The 20952-nt window shown below is 44.8% G+C and overlaps 1 protein-coding gene across 1 annotated transcript in view; it reads right to left on the bottom strand.

Moving 5' to 3' along the window:
• Nucleotides 1-20952, bottom strand: part of Antxr1 (ANTXR cell adhesion molecule 1) — a 169569-nt gene that overhangs the window by 78251 nt on the left and 70366 nt on the right. Inside the window, 2 exon segments of the mRNA XM_059257085.1 lie at nt 10778-10876; nt 18940-19000. Of these exon segments, the coding sequence (XP_059113068.1) occupies nt 10778-10876; nt 18940-19000 (160 nt within the window).

Here is a 20952-nt window from a genome sequence, read left to right as displayed (position 1 = left end):
TTGGAGACTAGAAGTTTTATTTGATGAATTTGGAATACAGGTATTTCAGAATTCTAAACACACCTATGACATATTAGCCTAAATCTTTGGTTGCAGGAGTCTGATAATCAGGCAGAAATTTAACTTAAATCAGGATTCAAGAATCAATGAATATCATTACATTGAACTGCTGGTGCAGTCTGGGAGGTGTGCATCCTGGAAGCCGGGTACAGGTGTGAGGAGAACAGAGGAGATGCTGGCCTGACAGATTCAGGTTCAAAGCCCAGGTTTTCCTTTGGTTAGTGTGTAACTAGGGTCAGGTTCATCTACAGATGGTGACTATGACAACATCGTGCTGTCGTGTGCAAATAAATAAGAATGAATTAAAGCACAAAGCATGGTACTTGAGACTCAATAAGGACTCAAGAAGCTTCCCTCCACTTTATTACATGGTACCCTAGCCTTGAAAATCCACGGCAAATGTGAAAATCACAACTTTCAAAATGCCCAACTGCTTATTCACATTGTCCAACCATACTAACATCGTTTAGATGCTAGAGTTTTGGAGAAATTTTGTGTGTGTGTGTGTGTAGCTAAATAAATATGCATAAGGATTCACCCATCCTTTGTATACACACAAACCAATTTATGATGATTTTGCTCAACACTGAACAGCTGAAGTCTTATGGTTCCACACTCAGTTTGGGGCTCACAAATGCTAACTATCCCAAATGCTAGTTAGTTGAGTTAGTGCTACAATACTAGAAGGGTCAGAGCTGGAATTCAAATTTCTGTTTTGTTGAAATGATTAAGACCTTGAATAGGCAGAGCTGGCCCCCAGCAGTGAGCACACTTTTCAGGGCAGAGGATGAGGAGTCTCAGAGCCACACGGAGCCTCAGGAGTCTCCCTGGAGGTCCCACTTTAACAGCAGTGAACTAAGAATCTGGACCCACATAGAAATGAGCCTAGTTCCAGGGTCTCATTTAACAGTATAACATACTTCAGGTTGGGGGAGAAGGTCTTAGTATTCTTCCCTACAATTCGGTGACTATGGATTTGGGATAAAACCAAGATTAAAATTCATTAGCCAATCCAAACACCAATCAGTGGGTTCTTTTTAAAGTTGATAAAATAATTCAAATACTTTCCAAGTCCTGGCAACCCTTTCTTGCTATAAATATGTATTCTGGCAAAAATAAACAGAAAAATAGTCCCTAGTCTTACCTAACTCTCTGAGAATTGATGTAAGCCCCCCAAAGGAGTCTGCATTCCCGCTGTGCTATTTGCATGAGGTAGGAGGGCTGAAGAGCTTGCCTGGGCTGCCAGCTGTTGCTGCCAGGGCCCCCTGGGTCTAGGGTGCATTTTCACAGTTTCTCGGAGCCAATGTAAAGGTTCAGGACCAAATTATCAGCTGGTTTGTCAACATGGGTCCAAATGAAGGGAGAGAAGAAGCTAGAGTCTGGCTGAACACCCCCCTTGCTCCCCACATTCATGAACTAACAGCTTTGAGGAAAAGTACAGTCAGGGGCGCCCTAAGTTGGTGAAATTCAAAGCATCTGGGTGGAGCTTTATGGAGCCACAGGCTGAAAGGAGGTGGCCAAGTGTCTTGCTACCTCAGTTGTCATTTATGAACTCAATGGGACCCACTACTGAGAAGAGAGAGAGGTCCACTACTGGGCAGTGTTGAGTGTGGGGCCCTATGCTGAAAGGTTTTCATAGATGGGGGGATGACAGCTCAGGATTCCAGCAGAAGACGTCAGTCCTGCTTTATGGGACAAAGCAGACACTGTGAAAGCAGAACATGACTTCTACTAAGAAAGGCTGAACAGCAGTGGTGAAGTCAAGGGGAAGAGGAAGAGGAGTCAAAACCTAATGTGGAGAGACAGTAACTGCATGTGGGTGAAGACTTCAGAACCTGCTATGTGTGCCTCAATGTCCTGTGCTCAGCAGGAACGGGGAGATGCCTTCTAAGTGGTAGAACTGGGGGCCAACCTGGTGCTTACACATGACCCAGAGCTATCTAACCATCCTGGCCTGGAGCTGGAGGGTTTCATGGAGCCCTCAATAGCCAGAAGCTGTAAGACCAGAAGATGAGTTTGGCCAAAGGTTTGAGGCAAGTGTCCTGGGTCAGTGCACTAGTAAGCCAGTAGTTCTGGCACATGGGTCTCCAGGGTATGGCTATGCTCTCTTTCTTCCCATCCTGTTCCTTGGGGCAGGCTGGAGCAGGATAGAGTCATAAGCACATGAAGAGCTGAGTTGCAGAGGTCTATCACAGCTCTGCCACTCATGGGGATATAACCCCGGGCAATGCCTTTTACTCTGCTCACAACTTGGAGTTCTCATCTAGAAGATGGCAACAGTACTCAGCTCTTGTTTTATAAATCTGAATGAGAATCATTATTAAAAGTTTAGCATTTGATAAACACTCAACACATTATCTGCAGTAATAAGGTGGACTGCTGCCAGGTCCACCATCTGTGAAGCACAGGGTGAGAGTGCTTGTAAACTGAGAGGCTCTTGCAACTTGCCCACCAAGTTCTATCAGGATTATAGTGTGTGTGTGTGTGTGTGTGTGTGTGTGTGTGTGTGTGTGTGTACATGTATGAGACCCACATATCCAAATAGGATAATTAGAACACGCATGTATGGTACAGTAGTTCTCAAATGTGTATGTGTGTGTGGGGGTTGCCCCATAAGGGGACAGTTGACAACATCTGAGACAAGATGAGAAATGGCATAGACATCTCCACAAGAATTATCAGCTTCAAACCTCAGTACTGCCCTTAAACTCACGAGGTAGCCTAGACTGGCCTTCCTGTGTTAGCCTCCTGAGTGCTAGGAGTATTAAGGTTGTGAACCACCACACCCAGCTGATAAACATCATGGAGGCCTTTGGGCATAATATTTCATTCTTTATGTAGTATTTTTATAGAATTAAGATCATACTACACATAACTTTATGGCATTTGGCACACACCTCTCTCTGAAGTTATTAGAGCAGCTTTGGGTATTGCAAGAAAACTAAATGAAGGAATGGGCCCAGTGTTCTCACAAAGCATTTTCTCCTCTCTATAAATCCACACCAAAAAATTCTTGACTGTTGACATTTGTAAAACATACAAATTATCTTCTCAGTGAAGAATCAGCCTTTTAAAATGTTGTAATCCCGAGGTCAGGATCATTGCTGCACTCCCGACAGCTGTAATTTGCTAAGAATAAATATACTTTAAAAACCTTGTTTTTCCCCCATAAAGGACAACTGAGGATTCACACACAAGGCATGTGCCTTGTGACACACAAACTCTTCTGGCTGTGCACAATTAGATTTGGAAAATGTTTACCTTTGGAGATTAAGAGGCAAGCCCACCCCAAAAGCCTGAAGCCACAGGTCACAGCAAGATCTTGAAGGATGAAATCTTCACCAAAACCCAGGGCAGAGGAGGGAAGGAGGGCCCTAGCCCACACCTGAGCTGTGTGGCATGTGCATGGCACGTGCTGTCGTGGTGTGCAAGTTGTTGCCAAAACTGAAATGCACAGGGAGTGAGCCACGAGCATACTTGACGCCTTCTCCTCAGCAGAGCCAACCCAACCTCTCCAAATGAATGCTGAATAAACACTTAAACAACACAGACTAACAGCCTGCCTGGGCTCCCAGGATCTAGCTGTTTCTGTGCTCAGGATCTTCTCTCATGGATCATTCTATGGAAATGACAAAGGAGCAGGGCTGCACCAAATTCCTATCCATCACTGTGACATATGGGCAGTGTTCATGAAGGTTCAGCCACCTGGTGCAGAAGTGCAGGAGGATGCCAACTTCTCACATAAAGCAGGAGGGTAAGGTGAAGGCAGGTTTCAAGGGAACTCATAAACAAAGTTTGCCTCAACAATGCCTACAAACAGTGTTTTGTGCCTGAGTCCACGCAGGGCTTACCATTTTCTATTGCAGCCACTGAGCACTTGGTAGCCCCACATCAAGTCTGACTGCAGGAAGGCACTTGCAGGCATCTCTGTCGCCCTGTCTCTGTGAAAGTCTCTGTGGTGGCAAACCTCACAGATCCGTATTCCCATGGTAGATTCCAACCTGTCTGCTGTGTGTCTGGGTTTGAATGATGTGAACATGTAGTGACATACTCTCTCAGGAGCCACTTCAAACCTAGGACAAAAGCCAAGCTCCATCTGAAAGCAGGGGTGACGGAGATGAACAAGCCATGAAGGGGAGGCTCCTGAGGCTGAAGCAACAGGGAAGCAGTGTGACTGTGCCATGGTCACACTGCCAGCTACTGAAAACGATGCTCTGCACCCCGGGATCTGCCTTCCCTGGATTGAGGTTCAAATCTCAGCTCTCCTATGTGTGATATCGGATAAACAATTTAATCCCTCTGAGGCACCTGAGCACTGGAGTTGGGGCTTTGGGATCTGGGGGAATCCGTGTTTCGTGGCAAAGCAGAGAAGTGGTCCAGAGCCTAGCAGTGAGATGGCTCACGTTGAAGTTGTTAGCCTGGCCATCTAGTGGCCTCTGGCACTTCATTTATCTAACGTTGTTTCTTCAGCAGCAAATATGAGGCCCCAGATAACTCTTCCCTCCCAGCGTGGCTGTGATATTGAAAATGAGATGACGTGGGGAAGAGAGTCACAGAAGGGCACGTGGACAGCACAGAGACCAGCTAGGTGGACAGCACAGAGACCAGCTAGGTGGACAGCACAGAGACCAGCTAGGTGGACAGCACAGAGACCAGCTAGGTGGACAGCACAGAGACCAGCTAGGTGCTCAGCAGTCAGTAGCTGCTACTTTTTAGATGAAGCTTCATGGGGGAAGAATCAAGACCCCAGAGGGTCCTTATGTCTCTGAGTGACAGAGGGACGTTCTCATGGGACATCAGCTCCTCAGGAACTCACCCAAATTGCATTCAATGCCCTTGACCGGCACATGCAATGCTCTAACACACAGCGAAGGCTTTTGTTGGGAAGTTTAAGGTTTCTTCTTCCTCTGCCTTTCCCTCTATCTGCTGTCACAGACACACTGATGATTGCCTCTGAGTGCCTGCAACATCCCTGCCTCCCAGATGTCTTCTGAGATGAAATATAGTTTCTGGATAGTAAGACAAAGTTTAAAAAGCATCTACATTCAAACAAGGGTCTTTTCTTTGGGGGAGCTGAGCCTCTTTAGAGGAACTTACAAATTACCTGTTTGAGAAAGTATCTTCAAAGGGACAGAGAAGCCATGGCTAGGCCTGTTAAATAAAATATCAAACTGAGAAGTAACATTTTATATATAAAATAAAGCATGGCTGTGAAGCCATACAGCGAGCCTTGTAAACTGCAGTGAGTCTGTAAAACGCCAACGTCTTTGTTTCTAGCTGCCGCCACACAGCACAAGGACAGGCTAGCAGGCGTTTTATTATTGCATTAGTAAACTGTCCATTTTTTATTTACCATGCATAAAATGGGTCGTTTCTCAGCTCATACCCTAGTGTCTCCATTTCAGCATTTTAATCTCTAGGCAAGTGAGTTTCCATTTGGAAGTAGAACTTCTCTGGGCACAGCACACTGAATACTGAAGTAGGAGAATGTGCAGCCAGGGTAAACTGATAACATTTGTGGTCTTTCCAAGGTATGTTCTTGGCCAGGAGGGACTTCAGCCTGGTGACTAGAAAGCCAACAAAATGCTAAGTTTAACATGTATGCTATGCCTAAATAATTATTAAAAAAATAAATTAGGCTTAAAAACAACCTTAATGAGTTCTTTTCAAATTGCAGAGGAAGTGTGGTTGTGTAGCAATCTTAGAAAACAGACAGGGGGAAGAAAATATAAATTTACTATAGTCCTATTCAGGGGTGGCTGCTGCTAACATTCCAAGGTGTATCTTCCAAGTTTGCACGTGAATGTGTGTGAAGAAAACCAGATCCAAACCCAGCTTCTATGTATCGCTTGTAACTTTGTTTTAACACAGGATGCAACATTCCCCCCGCATTAGTCACTCTCCTACAGTATTAGCTAATTAGGGAGGGTGATTTGTAATTTACATGCAGCTCATCTACCACGAAACATTTAAGCTGTTATTTAAGTGTTCCCTTCCCCGTCTCCTCTCTTCCTGTGCTCTCGTGAACAGGAGCATGACAAACAGCCACGTCACCCACGTCTCTGTAGACCAGTGCTTTTCAACCTTCCTGATGTTCCGACCCTTTGACCCAGTTCCTCACGGTGTGGTGACCCACACAACACTATTTGTTTGCTACTTCATCGTCATTGCCACTTCATAACTGTAATTTTGCTACTGTTGTGAATTGTAACGTAAATATCTGTGATTTCCAATGGTCTTAGGCGACCCATGTGAAAGGGTCGTTAGACCCTAAAGGGGTTGTGACTCAGGTGGAGGACTGCTACAACAGGAATTCCCAACCATTTCCTTTGAAGGACGTGGGTCAAGAATGTATAGAAGGCAACTCTCTCATAAGGAGGAGCCCATCCACACCCACACTTGGGTGGGTCTCACTTTCTGAGACTCTCCTTTGAGAAGCCCACCTCCACACTTGTGGGTGCATCTTACTTTCCTCTTAGCACCTCTCTTTGTCTTAACCCTCCTGCTTATGTATGTATGAAAATGTTTTTATTAAATCTCAGCTCTGCTTCATAAAAATAAGTGTGTAAAAATTCTCATTTTAAGAATTGCCTTCTAAGATTTCTGTTGGTGTTTCACTGACCATGTGTGAAAGCCCCATTCAATTGCATCCTGGCCAGTTCTGGGCACTGAGTTTTGTTACTCTTCTGGGGTCACTAGAGCAACATCAGCGATTGAAGCTGGATGTGGTGGCACGTGCTTGTAATCCCAGTACTTGGGAGGCTGAAGGATTAAGAGTTCAAGGCACTCCTCGGCTACATGGTATGCTGAAGGCCAGCTTGAGCTTCATGGGAACTTGTGTCAAGAACAAAACCAAAGGAAAACCCAAGATAGCCTCCTCTTGCACGCCCATGCTCACACACTGAGCACTCTCTATGTGGTTATGGACCACTGCTTTTCATATATTTCACTTATTTTTGTTTTTTTTCTTTGATTTTTGTAAACAATTTTATTATTTGTGTGCACATGTGTGGAAGTCAGAGGAGATCTCTGAGGAGCAGTTTTCTGTCTCTCCATGTGGGATCCAGGGATTGAACTTGGGTATCAGGCTTGCAATTTTACTTGCTAAGACATCACAGTGGCCCTTTTTCTCTACCTTTTTTTTTTTCACATGCCTGACTTCAGTAGATATCTTTATACTAAGCTTTTTGACCCTGTATTATAAATAATTTTCCTTTATTTCCTTTTCCTTTTGATTTTTGTTGGCTCTGGTAACAGAATTTAAAAACATGTGCTTACACTATCAAATTTTCCCTTTGAGCTCAGTCCCTTTTTGCTCAACATCTTTATATCCTGGGTAATTATGCAAACATTTACTTTTCTAGAAATTTTATATTTTCATGTTCACATTAAGGTTTTCAGGTCATCTGGAATTTGTTTAACTGTAAAGTGCAAGATAAAAATCAAACTTAACCGTGCCTCAACTGGCAGTTAGCCAGTTGTCCCAGCACCATGATCTGCACGGTCATTTACTTAACACTAAGTTCATACCGGAGTCTGGCTCTGTTTGCGGCTCCATTTCATTACTGTTTGCCGGTTACACCAGTCACACACTGTTTGAATGATCATGGCATTTTTGTTCATCCCAGAGTCAGCTCAGGCAGTTTCTGCATTTTCCTTGGCTAGTCTTATAGTTTATTCTTCCACATAAAGTTTAAAATTATTTTGTTAACTTAAAAAGCTCCATGGGAATTTTCACTGGGATTGTACTAAAAGTAAATGTTAAATTTAAACCGAGTGATATCTTTACAATGCTCATTTACTTCTCTGTTTAGTAGCAGTGACAAGGTCACTGGTAATAATGAAGGAACACCAGTAGCCGAGACTGGGCAGCTGTCCATGGCCGTGCCTGTTATGAGTCCCACCTGCCACACGAAGCCTCTTAACGACCTGTGACATAGGTGCTATTGTCACAAGCATTTCACAGAGGAAACCAAGGCACAGAATGTTGAGTAACTGGTTACAGTAACAGCTGGAGGTGACTGAGCCATGACTCTTCCCTGGTGTCTGCCTCCAGATACTGCACTATGCTTGGAGTTTAGACCACGTCTTTACTCTCATTTTCTTTATATTCCTCACAAAGTTTTCTTACATGTCTCTCATATGTCATTGTGTATGTCTGTACAAATTGCTCTCAATAGATTCTGTCTTTTACCTTTTCCCTGAATATTTTTATTTTAAAAAAGGTTTTATTTACTTATTTTTACATGTATATGTGCCTGTGTGTGTGGAATGGGGTGGGGGTTGGTGTCCTGGAGCTGGAGTTACAGATGGTTGTGAGCCACCTGGTATGGGTGCTGGGGACTACATTCAGGTCCTCTGAAGAGCAGACAGTGCTCTTAACTGCTGAGCCATCCCCCAACTCCCTGGGATAGTTTCTAATGGCTGCCCTTGGACTCTGGGCAGAGGTATCAGTAAAAGTTGAGGTGTTTTTAGCTGGGGACAGTGGTAGGGGTGAACACAAGCAGTGAACAATGATAAACAGGTATGAAAATGTCACAAAAAACTCATTATTTTGTATGTTAACTAACAAAACTCATTGAAAATTAGAAAAAAAAGGGAGGTACTAATTCCGAAACATTCAGTTTAATAACCCCCTTATTGCCTAGCAATACTGTCTAGCAATGAACTAACACTCTAGTTTCTTAAGAATGCAAGACCATTCCAAAGTATGATGCTGTCTTTAGTTCTCTTGAGTTTTTAATGATGTCATGGCATTGTCTAATGTGGCAGAGACTGCCACGTGCAGCTATGAACACTTAAACAAAACCAAGTGAAATTAAAATCAAATTTCTCAACCCCACTAGCCAGGATTCAAGTACCAACAGCCACCTTCTGCATGTGGGAACCGCATGGGCTAGCTCTCTAGAACATTCCCATTACAGAGGAGAGAGATGGGATGGCTTGCTATTTCCTTTCCAACTTTACAATGAATACCTCTTCATAGTGATTTAGTATTACAATGATGTCACTGTGTCATGGAGATGTGTGCCATTGTGTCAAAGAAGTCCTATCTGGTGTTTTGCTTTCTAAGTAAATTTAAAAATTTGAATTGAGAGTGAATTCAACACTTTCTGCATCCAGTGTTGCTATGCAACAGGCAAAGTCTCTCAATTCTCTGCCTTCCGCAGCCCCCAAGGCTGTGCTGGAGTGGGAAGGACTGGAGTTTGCAGTTCAAGCTGCTTCCCAACTCCAATGGCCTGTATTTGTCTGTGAGCTAGTGGACGGCAGGACGCAGGTGGTGAGTGCTTACCGGGAAAGGAGAGAATAAAGGGATGAGAAACCGGAGGTCAGGGATCAACTGGCAAGTGTTGGCTACAGGGTGGGTCTGACCCATGTGTTGTCTGCCCCCACCCCTGCCAGTTTGCCCCACATAGAGTCCAGTTCAAAAGCTCCGAAAGCCAAATCTTCAGGGCTTTTGACTTTGTGGGGGTTGGGGCTCCGGAGGGAAAGTGGGGATTTATGGCAGCTTGGGAAGCAGCTTCCACATTGTGCCTGCTCAGGGACACTGAAAAATGGTTTCTAACAGCACACACAGTTTAGACCTACGAGAGCATTCCAAAGTTTTTAATAAAACTAACTGAATGTTTTCAGTGTTTGATATTATCCCAAGCCAGAAATTCCAGATGTCTGTACGGAAGCCACCACTTGTGTTTAAACTATCAGGAGGGCTTTAAGGTGTCAAGGAGAGAAAAAGAGGTGTGTCCTTCAGTTTTCCTAATTTAAAAAGAGGTTCAGACTCCCTCTCTTCTGGGGCTATAAGGAAAACCCAGAGTGAGGAGTGAGTGGGTGGGGGTCTGTCTGCCTTCCTTCCCTCCTAACCCTCTGGGCTTCAGAGCAGAAAGGATGAAGCCTGGAATCCCACAGCGTGATGGAAAATGTAGCACAGTGTGGCTGTTGTTTATCACTGCAGACAAGGAGCCAGTAATTGTCCGTGTGATGGACGCCAGATGCAAATAATAACCAGGCTCCCGGCATCTGCCTTTCTGGAACCAGACCTCCCATCTCTCCTGGACAGCCACTGAGTCACACGTCTTTAAATTCAGATCTTGCCTGCTGCAAATGTCTCCCGGAGGCTCCACTTTATGACAGTTTATTTTCCCTCATGAAACGCACTTAGTTTTTACTTCCACTGCCCTGATTTCATGTAAAGTATTCATCACAATGAGAGTTTCTTGGCTACTCCAATCAAGAACCTTCCAGACCGAAAAACGTCCCAGAATCCACACATGCAAGTCCAGGATTCTGGTTTTTGCTTTATTCAGGATTAATCAGTTTAGATCATCTTGTTTTCATTCTTACTCTAGAATCTCCAGTGCTTTGCTGCGAAGCCTCAAGTTCCACAGGCCCTCACTAAGCAGGGCCTGCACGGCCAATGGGGAGTGAGGGGCTTGGGAGACCATAGGAGGAAAACAGGCACTCCTCCCTGCCTCCTTAGGGTGGTTCTCTTCTGTGGGGGACACGGAAAGCTCTTGTCCAGCTTTGTCCTGATTCCCAAGCTCGGTACCCCTGGGCTGTTCCTACCTAGTGGGGTCTAGACTCTGGTCAGAACCAAGAGCATCAATGGGACCAATTGTTCCTCACTGGAGGCCTCATTAGCACTGAACAGTTCTCTGAAGGCCACTTTGAGTGGCTGTGCTGGCAATGTCCCCCCACCCCCAACGTCACCAGGACTTACTGAGTGTGACCGAGTCATTGATCTTGAAGCTGCAGAGGACCCTGTCCACATTGCGGGCATGTCGGAAGCCATTTCCTCTTACAACCACTTGAAAGGACTCTGAAATGAGGAACAACAGCACTCATTACTTGACCATCTCCTGTCCACCACAGAGCCTCTAGCTGCCATTTCCACAGGCTTCAGAGCCCCAGGGATCAGGTCAGGTAGGGGAACAAGAGCAACAGGAGGGCTCCTTTCCACTCACTGACCCCTTCTCTCCCATGTTTTCAAGGAAGACGAGGCTTCCTGCTCAGAAAGGCCAGTCCGTACATCAGCTCCTGCCTGCAATGCCTTCCTGCCCCCTCTATTCAAACCCCACCCACTTTTCAAGTCTAGACAGTTCCAAAACAGCCAGAGGGGACCCAGGGAAGGGTCCTCCATTTCCTCCCAACATCCCTCCTTGAGTCTGATTTACATTTTGGAATCTCCTGAAAGATTTCTTCAGAGCCAAGATGCCTCATAAGCTTTAGGAACCCTGGTTCATGGCACTCCAAGCCTACAGTGGGGCATTGCTGGGCATGCAGCTGTGTAGTGTGTGGTAGTGTCCTTTTGTCTCTTCCTCCCCGACCTAGGAAAGTATTCCTGTAGTTCAGCAGCAGTGTGACATTTTTGCAGCTTCCTCTCTCCCGGGTGCAAGGCTGTAACGTGGTGCATGCATCACTGTACTCAGCTATGAACTCTGGAGGTCAGATGTCAAGCACGACCTGCTTGAACTGACCCTGGGCCTCCAGTGAAGGGCCAATTCTCTATGACTAGAAGAGACCTCATGGGCTTGCATATCAGTTGCACGCCGGTAGAATGTATGTTCAATTATAAGTATGTATGACTGACATTGTTATAGGTTTCAAAACTCTTTATAACGTTGTCCCACCAAGGAAAAAAGCCAGTTAGTGAAATGCGTAAGAACACCTGCTTGTGTCTGATATCAAGCGATCCATTCTGTTTCTTCATTTACTTATTTATTTCTGCAAGCCTGTGCACCTGAAGGGAGTGGCCAGAGGACAACCTTAGCTGTTGGTCCTCAGGAGCTGTCTACCTTGATTTTCGAAGCAGGATCTCCTCTGACTTTAGGCTTGCTGAATAGGCTAGGTTGGATGTCCAGCGAGCCCCACCTGCCTTTGCCTTCCCAACGCTAAAATGAAAAGCGTCTGCCACCATACTGGCTTGAAAGGTTCTTCTTTTCTTTAACCTGTGTCCCAGGGACTGAACTCTAATCCAGAAGAAAAACGGCAGAGTTTGTGAAAGTGGATCTAAAGTAAACTGCTACCCAAATAAGAGACTTTGTTTGAGGAAGAATGGAATCAAGGAGCTAGCATATGGGACTCTTTCAAAGTTAAATAAATGTCATGAGTTTATGTCACTTTCATTCCCATGGAATTCAGAGATCTTGTTTGCCAAGGCAATAACTGATAGTTAACGGCCCCTCGCTGTGCCAGCCCAGTGGTGAGCCTTGTGTGGATCTGATGTAATTTCCATCTCTCTGCAGGCCAGGGAGTGTGGCTGAGAAAGTGATCTCAGAGAGGTTATGTAATTGCTCAAGATCACACCGATAAAACCCTCCGACAGATCTGGAGCCCAGGGAAGCCAGGGTCAAGGACCACTAGCTTAGCGGCCGCCCACTGTCCTCTTCTGATTGGCTGGCTGAAAGGGAAATCGGACACTCACTGTGTCAGGACCTTGGAGTAATTTAGGAGTTGGGCTATGATTTCTTTAAAGCTCATCGTATCCTAATTTTGGACAGGTGTGCTCACTTGTCAGTCGTGTTGGGCTGAAGTACACGTGACACAAAACCTAGCTGTGAACCCACAGCGAGCGGCCCTCTGGGTTGAGAGTACAATAAGAAGGAAGGCTTTCAGAAGAACTGGGGCCAGAAGAGAAAGGGAATCAAGATTCTGACCGTCTGATGACTTGCCCAGAACCAGCAAAGCTGGACTCACACCCTCAGAGTCAGAACCTTGGTTGGGAACTTTATTAATCAATGCGGTTTTTCAGGGCTGCAGTTTATATATGCGTGCTGATACTTACACACAATTGCTAAGTTTAGAAACGTGGATCAAAAACTTAGCTGCTCCCCACCCTGGTACTACTCCGATCACCAGCTGGTTCAATGGATGGGAGACTCTAACTGCACCGTCTTTCCTCAATGAAGCTTGGGGAAACCTGTCTTGTGTCTCTAGTTTGAATGCCAGACATATAGACATCTGGTTGATGCTTCTGCCGATTCCACATGTTTTCTGCCTTGCCTTTGGCCTCCCTCTTGTTTCCTCACGGATCAGCAAAGGGAGAGGAGATGCTGGAAATAGGCTGCACTCCAAGCTCTCTTCACTAACACCATGTTCAGCACTGGCAGTTCAGCTGTTGAACCCTCTATAAAAGCAGCACCCCACATGTCTGGTTGGCCCAGCCTCAGGGAGTTGAGGAAGGAAGACAGCAGGAACCCGTGATGGGAACCAAACCATGCAACCACTTAGGCCTGGGGAGAAGATGCCGGAGTGAGAGGCAGGCTCCTACCCTGCCTGGCACGATTTCCATGTCAGCACACACATTTGGTTTCCAGAACAGCTCAAACATCTGACCCAGCAGCCTCACTGGAATGCCAGAGCCTTGTACAAAGAAGTTATATAACAGTTCTATGTAATGAATCTGTAGCAAGGAGGAACCAGGCGACACCCCATTCAGTACACCCCACTCTAATGTTCTTTATCCTCAGAGCCGAACAATCTACCCTTCACAGTCTACACAGTTCAGTGCTTACAGAAAATGTGAGCAGAGGATCCTCTGTAGGATCCCAGCTCCTTTGGGAAGGTTTGGGATGGACTGTGAGCCTTCAGGGAAAACTGTCTATGTGCAGTGGTCTTTGATTTAATCTTTTGTGATATTTATCTTTTAAGGTATGTATCCTCAAGACGTAATGAGTTCATTAGGACCCTTGTGTGATTCTTGTCCCTGATGATAATCTTGGTGGCAGGAGTTAACGTTCCTATTTCTTCTAAATGCTTGCCTGTGCTAACTGAGGTAGGCTTATCTCCATGGAAGCTCACTGGATGGATGAAAGAACAAAATGGGGGAAAGGCAAGGTGTTCATGTGTTCAGGTTCCAGCCAGACTAATCTGGGGACCTTCTGAGGTCAACACATGAAAATATGTTCAGTATCATTGGTCATTACGGAAATGCAAATAAAAACTGCAATAATATTTCATAGCTGATGTGACAGCTGTAATGAAAGAGACGAGCAGTAAGGAATTGGTGAAGAAACGAAAATCCATGTGCATTGTTAGTGGGATTGTAAAAAGGTGCAACCTCTTTGGCAATAGTCTGGCAGTTCCTGAAATTTTAAATATAATCAATCCATGAACCAAACTTTCTGCTCCTAGATATATGTCCAAGAGAAATGAATACTGCCTGTCCACACAAAAACTTGCACAAGAACTCCCAATAGCACTGTTCTAAGAGCCTACAATAGGAACAAGTGATGCCCATTAACTGATGAGTAAGATTTCCCTACGTAACAGAATATTACCTAAGCATAAACAGAGACCCCGTTCTGATGCACACTGTGACACAGGAGCCTTAGAAACACCAGGCTAAATGAAAAAAGTCAGACGAAAAGGCTGCTCAGGGCAGGATTCCATCCTTGTGAACCGCCCAAGTTAGCAAAGCCAGAGACAGGAAGCAGATTAGCGGCTGCTGTTGTGGGGAGGGGAGGGGCTGCTCACTAGGTAGTGTTTCTTTCTGGATGAGGAAGCATTGTGGAATCAGGTGGCTGCTGTGATTACACAACACTGAGATAAATAAAAAAACTGTATGCTTTACAGGGGCGAATTCTATAGTTTGTGAATTAAAAAGAGCAAAAAACAAGGGGGTTGGCAAACCTACTTTGTTCTCTACTCTTTCCTTTTCTTCAGTTTTCTTTCTCTCTCTCTCTCTCTCTCTCTCTCTCTCTCTCTCTCTCTCTCTCTCTCTCAAAACACATAGTTTTGGGATGATTTCCTATCATTCACTGGACTGGAAATAGAGACATTTGCTTGTTTTTCCCTTGTTCTGCTGTCAGTTTGGGTTTTCCTTCCTAATAAACGCTTATTGCTCCATCTAAGAGACTTCAGACCATTCTGATTTTGTAACAAGGTCTGCGAGACAGACAGATGTAACTGGCGTACCCTAGCGTGCACGGGAAGGGTGGGATTGAATGTGAGATTCACACTTGAGAGCAGACAGGATGGCAACCTCTTTTACCACCATCAATATTCTTTCTGCTCTGTCGCCCATAACATCTCTTCCTGTTCCTCCTTCTGTCTCAGGAACCACTGCTCTGCTTTCTAAGAAAGCAGCAGTTCGAATTTTCTAGAAATTTATGCAAATGGAGTCACACAACAAGCTGTTTTGCTTGGTTCTTCCATCAGTGTGATTAAGACTCGCCTGTAATTACTTTGAGGTTTACACAGGGATTGTTTCAGGGATGAGTAATATTCCAACATAAAGAAAAATTATTTTTTTTGTCCATTCACTTGCTCATGAATATGTGAGTGGTTTACAGCGCTGGGTCTATTAAAAATAGAGCTAGTATGAGCAACAGTCTGTCAATTTTGTCTGGTCATAAATTTCATTTTCCCTTTTATTTTGGGCAAATGTCTAGGGATGGCAAGGCTGGGTCATTCAGTCAGTGTACGTTTAATTTTTTAAGAAACTTTTTTACTGTGGCTTCCCGCTTTGCATTTTCTACGACAGATATGAGAGTTCTTCTTCCAATCAGAAATATCTTAAATTAAGGTGTGTGTGTGTGTGTGTGTGTGTGTGTGTGTGTCTAGAAGACCATGAACCATTCCATTCAGAAGAAGGTCTAGCATCGGGCACCAGTGCTTTGCAAAACAACGGAGAAGATCAAGAAATGAAAACACCGTCTGACTTTGCCTGAATGAGTCTATTTCAAGCACCTGAATTTCAACAGTGAATGTGAAGGTGAAATGATTTGCTTTTGTATGAACCTTCCCTGACTCACCAAAAGCAGTGGTAAACAGTGGGCTACCTCAACTGTCTCTGAAACGTCGGGTGAGGGACTGAGTCTTTTAAGTGCTTGTAAGGACTTTAAATGCAGACCAGATTTGATCCCAGTCGGTACTTGCCTGGAGTATATGGTGGACTCTGAGCCTGAGGCCCACTGATTGCAGCACAGTGTGTGTTTCCTAAACAGGAGTTCAGTTAGGTGGAGCCAGCCTATGGATGGGCCAACTTTCCTAATGAGACAGAGCCTGACACGCAAGAATGTTTAGTAAGAACGTTTAAAGGCATCTGTGTTGGAAGGGGGCAAAGTTATTTAAGCGAAGGTGGCCTCAAAGCGGCCGCACAGCAGGTGACTACTGTGTGCCTTGGAACAGGGACTGAGTCAGGACAAAGCAGCATGCTGAACGGCTACCGTATATCGGTCTGAGTGGGGGCGAGAACAGAGAATGAAAAAGGACTACTGAATGGGAAGAAATGCATGCATCGCTTACGGAAGTCACTCATTCCCAACCACGGTTATCCTGAGCAAATACAGCTCCACTGTCACTAGATGTGATTTTCCAAGATAGTATGAACACTGGAATCTTTAAGTGTTTTAGCATATTAACAATGACTGTATTTTTAAAAAAAAACTGCAGTGTGGATAAAAAAGAATGCATGTGACTGTCACTCCAAGCCTGCAGACTGGCAGCTTTCATCCTAGGAGCCTGGAGGCATTCTGCTCCCTAGGTGCTTTGACTAGTGGCACATCCTTTCGTGACATGTCCTTTTATTCCCCTGCATCAATGAAATCAGGTTTTCCCTAACACTGCTTGTATATGAAGCTGGCTATGTGAGCTCACATAGCCAGTAATTTGTGGAGTCTAGAATTATTGAGGAGGGCTTTTTTCTATTGTCTAAACGGCTATTGCTTTTTAATTGTGTTTCATTCTAACTAAACAGTTAAAAAGAACCTCTTATGGTTGTACGGAAGGAGTTAAAAAGGATTAAATAGAGAAAAGTCAATGGTATTGTGTTTTGAAGGAACACATAAATGAAGATACTCATCAGATTTTATTGATGGCCTATTTAGTGCCAGATACTTTGCTAGGCAGGGGAACATGGAGAGAAATAAGATGCTTAGGGGAAGGAGCTAATGATTCTTGAGAATTAGAAACTGCCATCTGATGTACCACAAGGCTGTTACACGTCCAAGATTGCAAAGCCAATGCCTGGGTTTTCCTCATGCAGGAGATAATTGCACAATCAAGGGACTTCCTTGTCTTCTAATTAATTAAGTTCAGAATTATAAAAAACATATTGTATTCACACACAATGCACCAAGTTCAAGTACTCTGAATAGCCCGCTCCTTTATGGGAAGCTCACGAAGCCCAGCGGTGACTGGCCTTGAAGTCAATGCAGTCTGATCCAGTTCAGGCTCTGCCCTGCACAGGCCCTTTACAAGGCCCCGGCATGAGTCCATGTGGTCATATCTTGACAAATTTCCTTCCCCTGTGCTTTTGATTTATTCATTTTGTGTGTGTGTGTTTTGCCTGCATGTATGTGTGTGCACCATCTGTGTGTTTGATATCCTTTGGAGTTTCATCAGAAGAAAGCACCAGATCCCCTGGGACTGGAGTTACAGATGGTTGTGAACCACCCTGTGGGTGTTGGGAATTGAGCCTGGGTCCTCTGCGAGAGCAGCAAGTGCTCCTAAGCCCTGAGTTGTCTCTCCAGGCCACACACTTCTTTCTTATAAGGTGTACTATGGAGCTCAGGCTGGCCTTGAACTGGCCATCTTCCTGCCTCAGCCTCCCTAGTGATGGGATGGTACATGTAAATCACCACAACAGGCTTTCTTTGAAGACATTCTCCTGGAGTGGTCCCTGTGCTGACCACATTCCTCTGCCATTTGTGTTGCCAAACAACAATTTATTTGAATGTAGGAAAGAAATCTTTTCAAATTGTTTTTCTTCGGGAAATTAACACGTATCTCTGAAAGCCACCATGTATTTTGCTAACATACACATAACAACACATGTGTATGTATACCTGTATGTATGTATTCATGTATGCACATATGCATTTATATATGTATGGAGCTCATACATATGTGTGCACATATGCATTCACATAAGCATTGATTCTTGCTAACATGTATGTTTGTATGTATTTAATGTGAGGTTGACACAGATTTAGTGTCTACCTCCTTGGCCATTTTCAATTGCTCTAAAATGCAACCAAGAATTGAGAAGGAAATCCTTAAGCAAGCTCCTCGATTATGCCAGTAAAATATGCCACATGCAAGCTCTTCCTGCAGGATCTGCTGTCTCATCCAGGTTGGGTGACATATTTTCTGTTGATAATTAATGACTGGCATTTGGTGTTCAGAGAGGCTAGAGACGGAACATCAACAGAGACTCACAGTAGTGAATGACAAAAGATTCAGGGGGACAGCGACCCAAAGAGTCTGTCCTTGGATCTCTAGCACCCAGCAATGTGCCTGGTCTGAAGCACGTTAAAAAGACTATTAATGAATGAAACAAGACTGATGCCTATGTATGCGAGGAGTGCATGCTTGAAGCTGTAGGCAGCCTACTACAATGGTGTGTGTGCACCATCTGTGTGTTTGATATCTGCTCTCTAGAGATTTCCTCCATCGATGATAAACTGTAACAGACCTTACAGGGATGCCTGGAGTTCTAGACCACCATTTTATAAGTCCTGGTAGATGAAGCAATTAAGACAAATAAATATATCAAGTACACAGAATACTTCAGAGCAACACGTCAGGGGAGGCCCAGGGTTCACTGCGGCCCTCTGGTGTGATCTGTAGGGCTGTCACAGACAGAGTGACATTGGGATCAGCCTTGCATCAAGGTGAGAATCCAGCATCTCTACACTTTCCTTGTGCTCATGTCGCAAGAGAAGGGGATTCTGACAGCTGATCTCAGGCTTTCCAGCAACTGACATGTTTCTCCTTTCTTCTCCTTCCCCCACAGCAGATTTAATTAGCAATTTCTGATTGTTTTAAACACACCTGCACTTGCCCCACTTCTACCCCCTTACCCACGAAGCCAGTATAGATTGGAGCTCAAAATGCCACCAACTCAATGAAAGCGATTAGCACTTAATTTCAATTTACCTCCTGCGCATATGGTAGACGGTTCAGCTGCTAGAATTTCGATGCAGGATTTCTTTAAAATCTAGGTGGAGAGGAAATAAAATAATCAATGACAGGCTTGTTTTACTAAAAGAATTAAGACAGTGCTCTCAGGTACGAGAAAGAGAAGTTCAAGGGCATTGGAGTGCAGGAGAAACCGTGGGTGGCACACCATTGTCAATGGCACACATTGATGAGCCCAGCTGTGCCAGGTGCTGGTGAGTGTCCAAACTGACCCAAGACCCCTTCATTCACTTGATCCTTCAGGATTTATTTTAGGTTTTTTATTGAACCTATTAGACAGGAGTCCTGTTTAGAATCAAAAGATTCAACGTGGCATTACAAATGCTATCTCTACAATTCCTTCCCTGGGGGAGATGTGACCATGTCAACAGTTGGTAGGGCCCCCGCAAGAGGAAATCTCGAAGGAGGCCTAGCTGACCTTGGGAAGATGGCAGCAGTTTGGCTTGCAGGACAGTGCCTCATGACAAAATGTGACTTTTATGTGACATGGCCAGTCCTAGGTCGGAGGAAAGCTGAAGGGGCAGCTGGTGGGGGCTAAGCCAGAGGGTTTATGGGGAGACAGTTGTGGGGAGCTATGCTAAGGGCTCCCTAGAAAAGGCAGCTGCGAATGGGACTGTAGCAGAGCAGTGGGGTCAGTTGGGGTACAGCTGGGAAAGGAGGGAGCACAGTGGACATGCAGGGCACATAAAGAGTCAACGGCAGAGGGGAGGTCCGAGCACAGATATGGCTGGAGAGAGATGGAGTGGCCCCCTCACCACAGGCTTGGTGGCCACACTGCTCAGAGTCCTTTTGTAGACAAAGTCTAGAAAGTTGCCCTGGCGTGCTTCGCAGGTTACACGCTCGCCGTATTCTTCAGGCGGACTCCCTGCCCTTGCTCAGATGGAGGGAACGTGTCATCTAGCTGAGGTATGCTTCTCTCCACCATCTATGCATTCTACCCCCTGTCGAGTACTGACTAACATTTCAACCAAGCATTTTAAACAAGTAGGGGGCACTGAACTAATCTGCTAACCACATGTGGTTGGGGCTTACTTACTATGAAATTTGAGAAGGCTCGGAGAGCCGAAATGTACCATTTCTGAACTTGTCAAAGGGTATTTGTTAAATCAGCTAATGATGTAATTAATAGAATTCAGTTTGTAAAAGATGGAAGTGTCTTTTAGAACTGGGAAATGCCCATTCATCTGCATGGATGTTTACTTAGGTAAACTTCTTGTTCCAGCTCACACTTAGACAATCTACCCATCCCAATGTATGATCAAATGAAAAGGGCAACCAATTACAGTTCAGAGAATGGATGCAAGGGTAAATGGGAATGGATTCAAGGGTAAATGGGAATGGATTCAAGGGTAAATGGGAATGGATTCAAGGGTAAATGGGAATGGATGCAAGGGTAAATGGGAATGGATGCAAGGGTAAATGGGAATGGATGCAAGGGTAAATGGGAATGGATGCAAGGGTAAATGGGAATGGATGCAAGGGTAAATGGGAATGGATTCAAGGGTAAATGGGAATGGATTCAAGGGTAAATGGGAATGGATTCAAGGGTAAATGGGAATGGATTCAAGGGTAAATGGGAATGGATGCAAGGGTAAATGGGAATGGATGCAAGGGTAAATGGGAATGGGTTCAAGGGTAAATGGGAATGGATTCAAGGGTAAATGGAAGAAAGACGGCGTGAGGAGTGAGTCAGGAAAGATGGGCAGGGAGGGGCTTATATCCTGTGAGCAGTGGAGTTGAATCCGAGCCTTCCAGCAGTTAAGTGCAGAAGAAGTACTAAAGAATATCTCAATCCATGGAATGAAAACACACCAGTTTCTCAAGAAAGACAATATTTACCCATTCCAGGGAGAAATCTGGGCGTCCTCAGAGAGCAGCAGGGAAAAAGGAAATGAACAGACAAGCTTAAGAAAAAAATCTTTATCTGGAGAGCAGATGATGAAACAGCATAAGATACTTAGTGTGTTAGTA

Source organism: Peromyscus eremicus, chromosome 3 (assembly GCF_949786415.1).
Source record: "Peromyscus eremicus chromosome 3, PerEre_H2_v1, whole genome shotgun sequence".
NCBI classification, from domain to species: Eukaryota; Metazoa; Chordata; class Mammalia; order Rodentia; family Cricetidae; genus Peromyscus; species Peromyscus eremicus.
The sequence above is the reverse complement of the archived record's forward strand: the minus strand, read 5'-3'. Positions and strand labels throughout refer to the sequence as shown.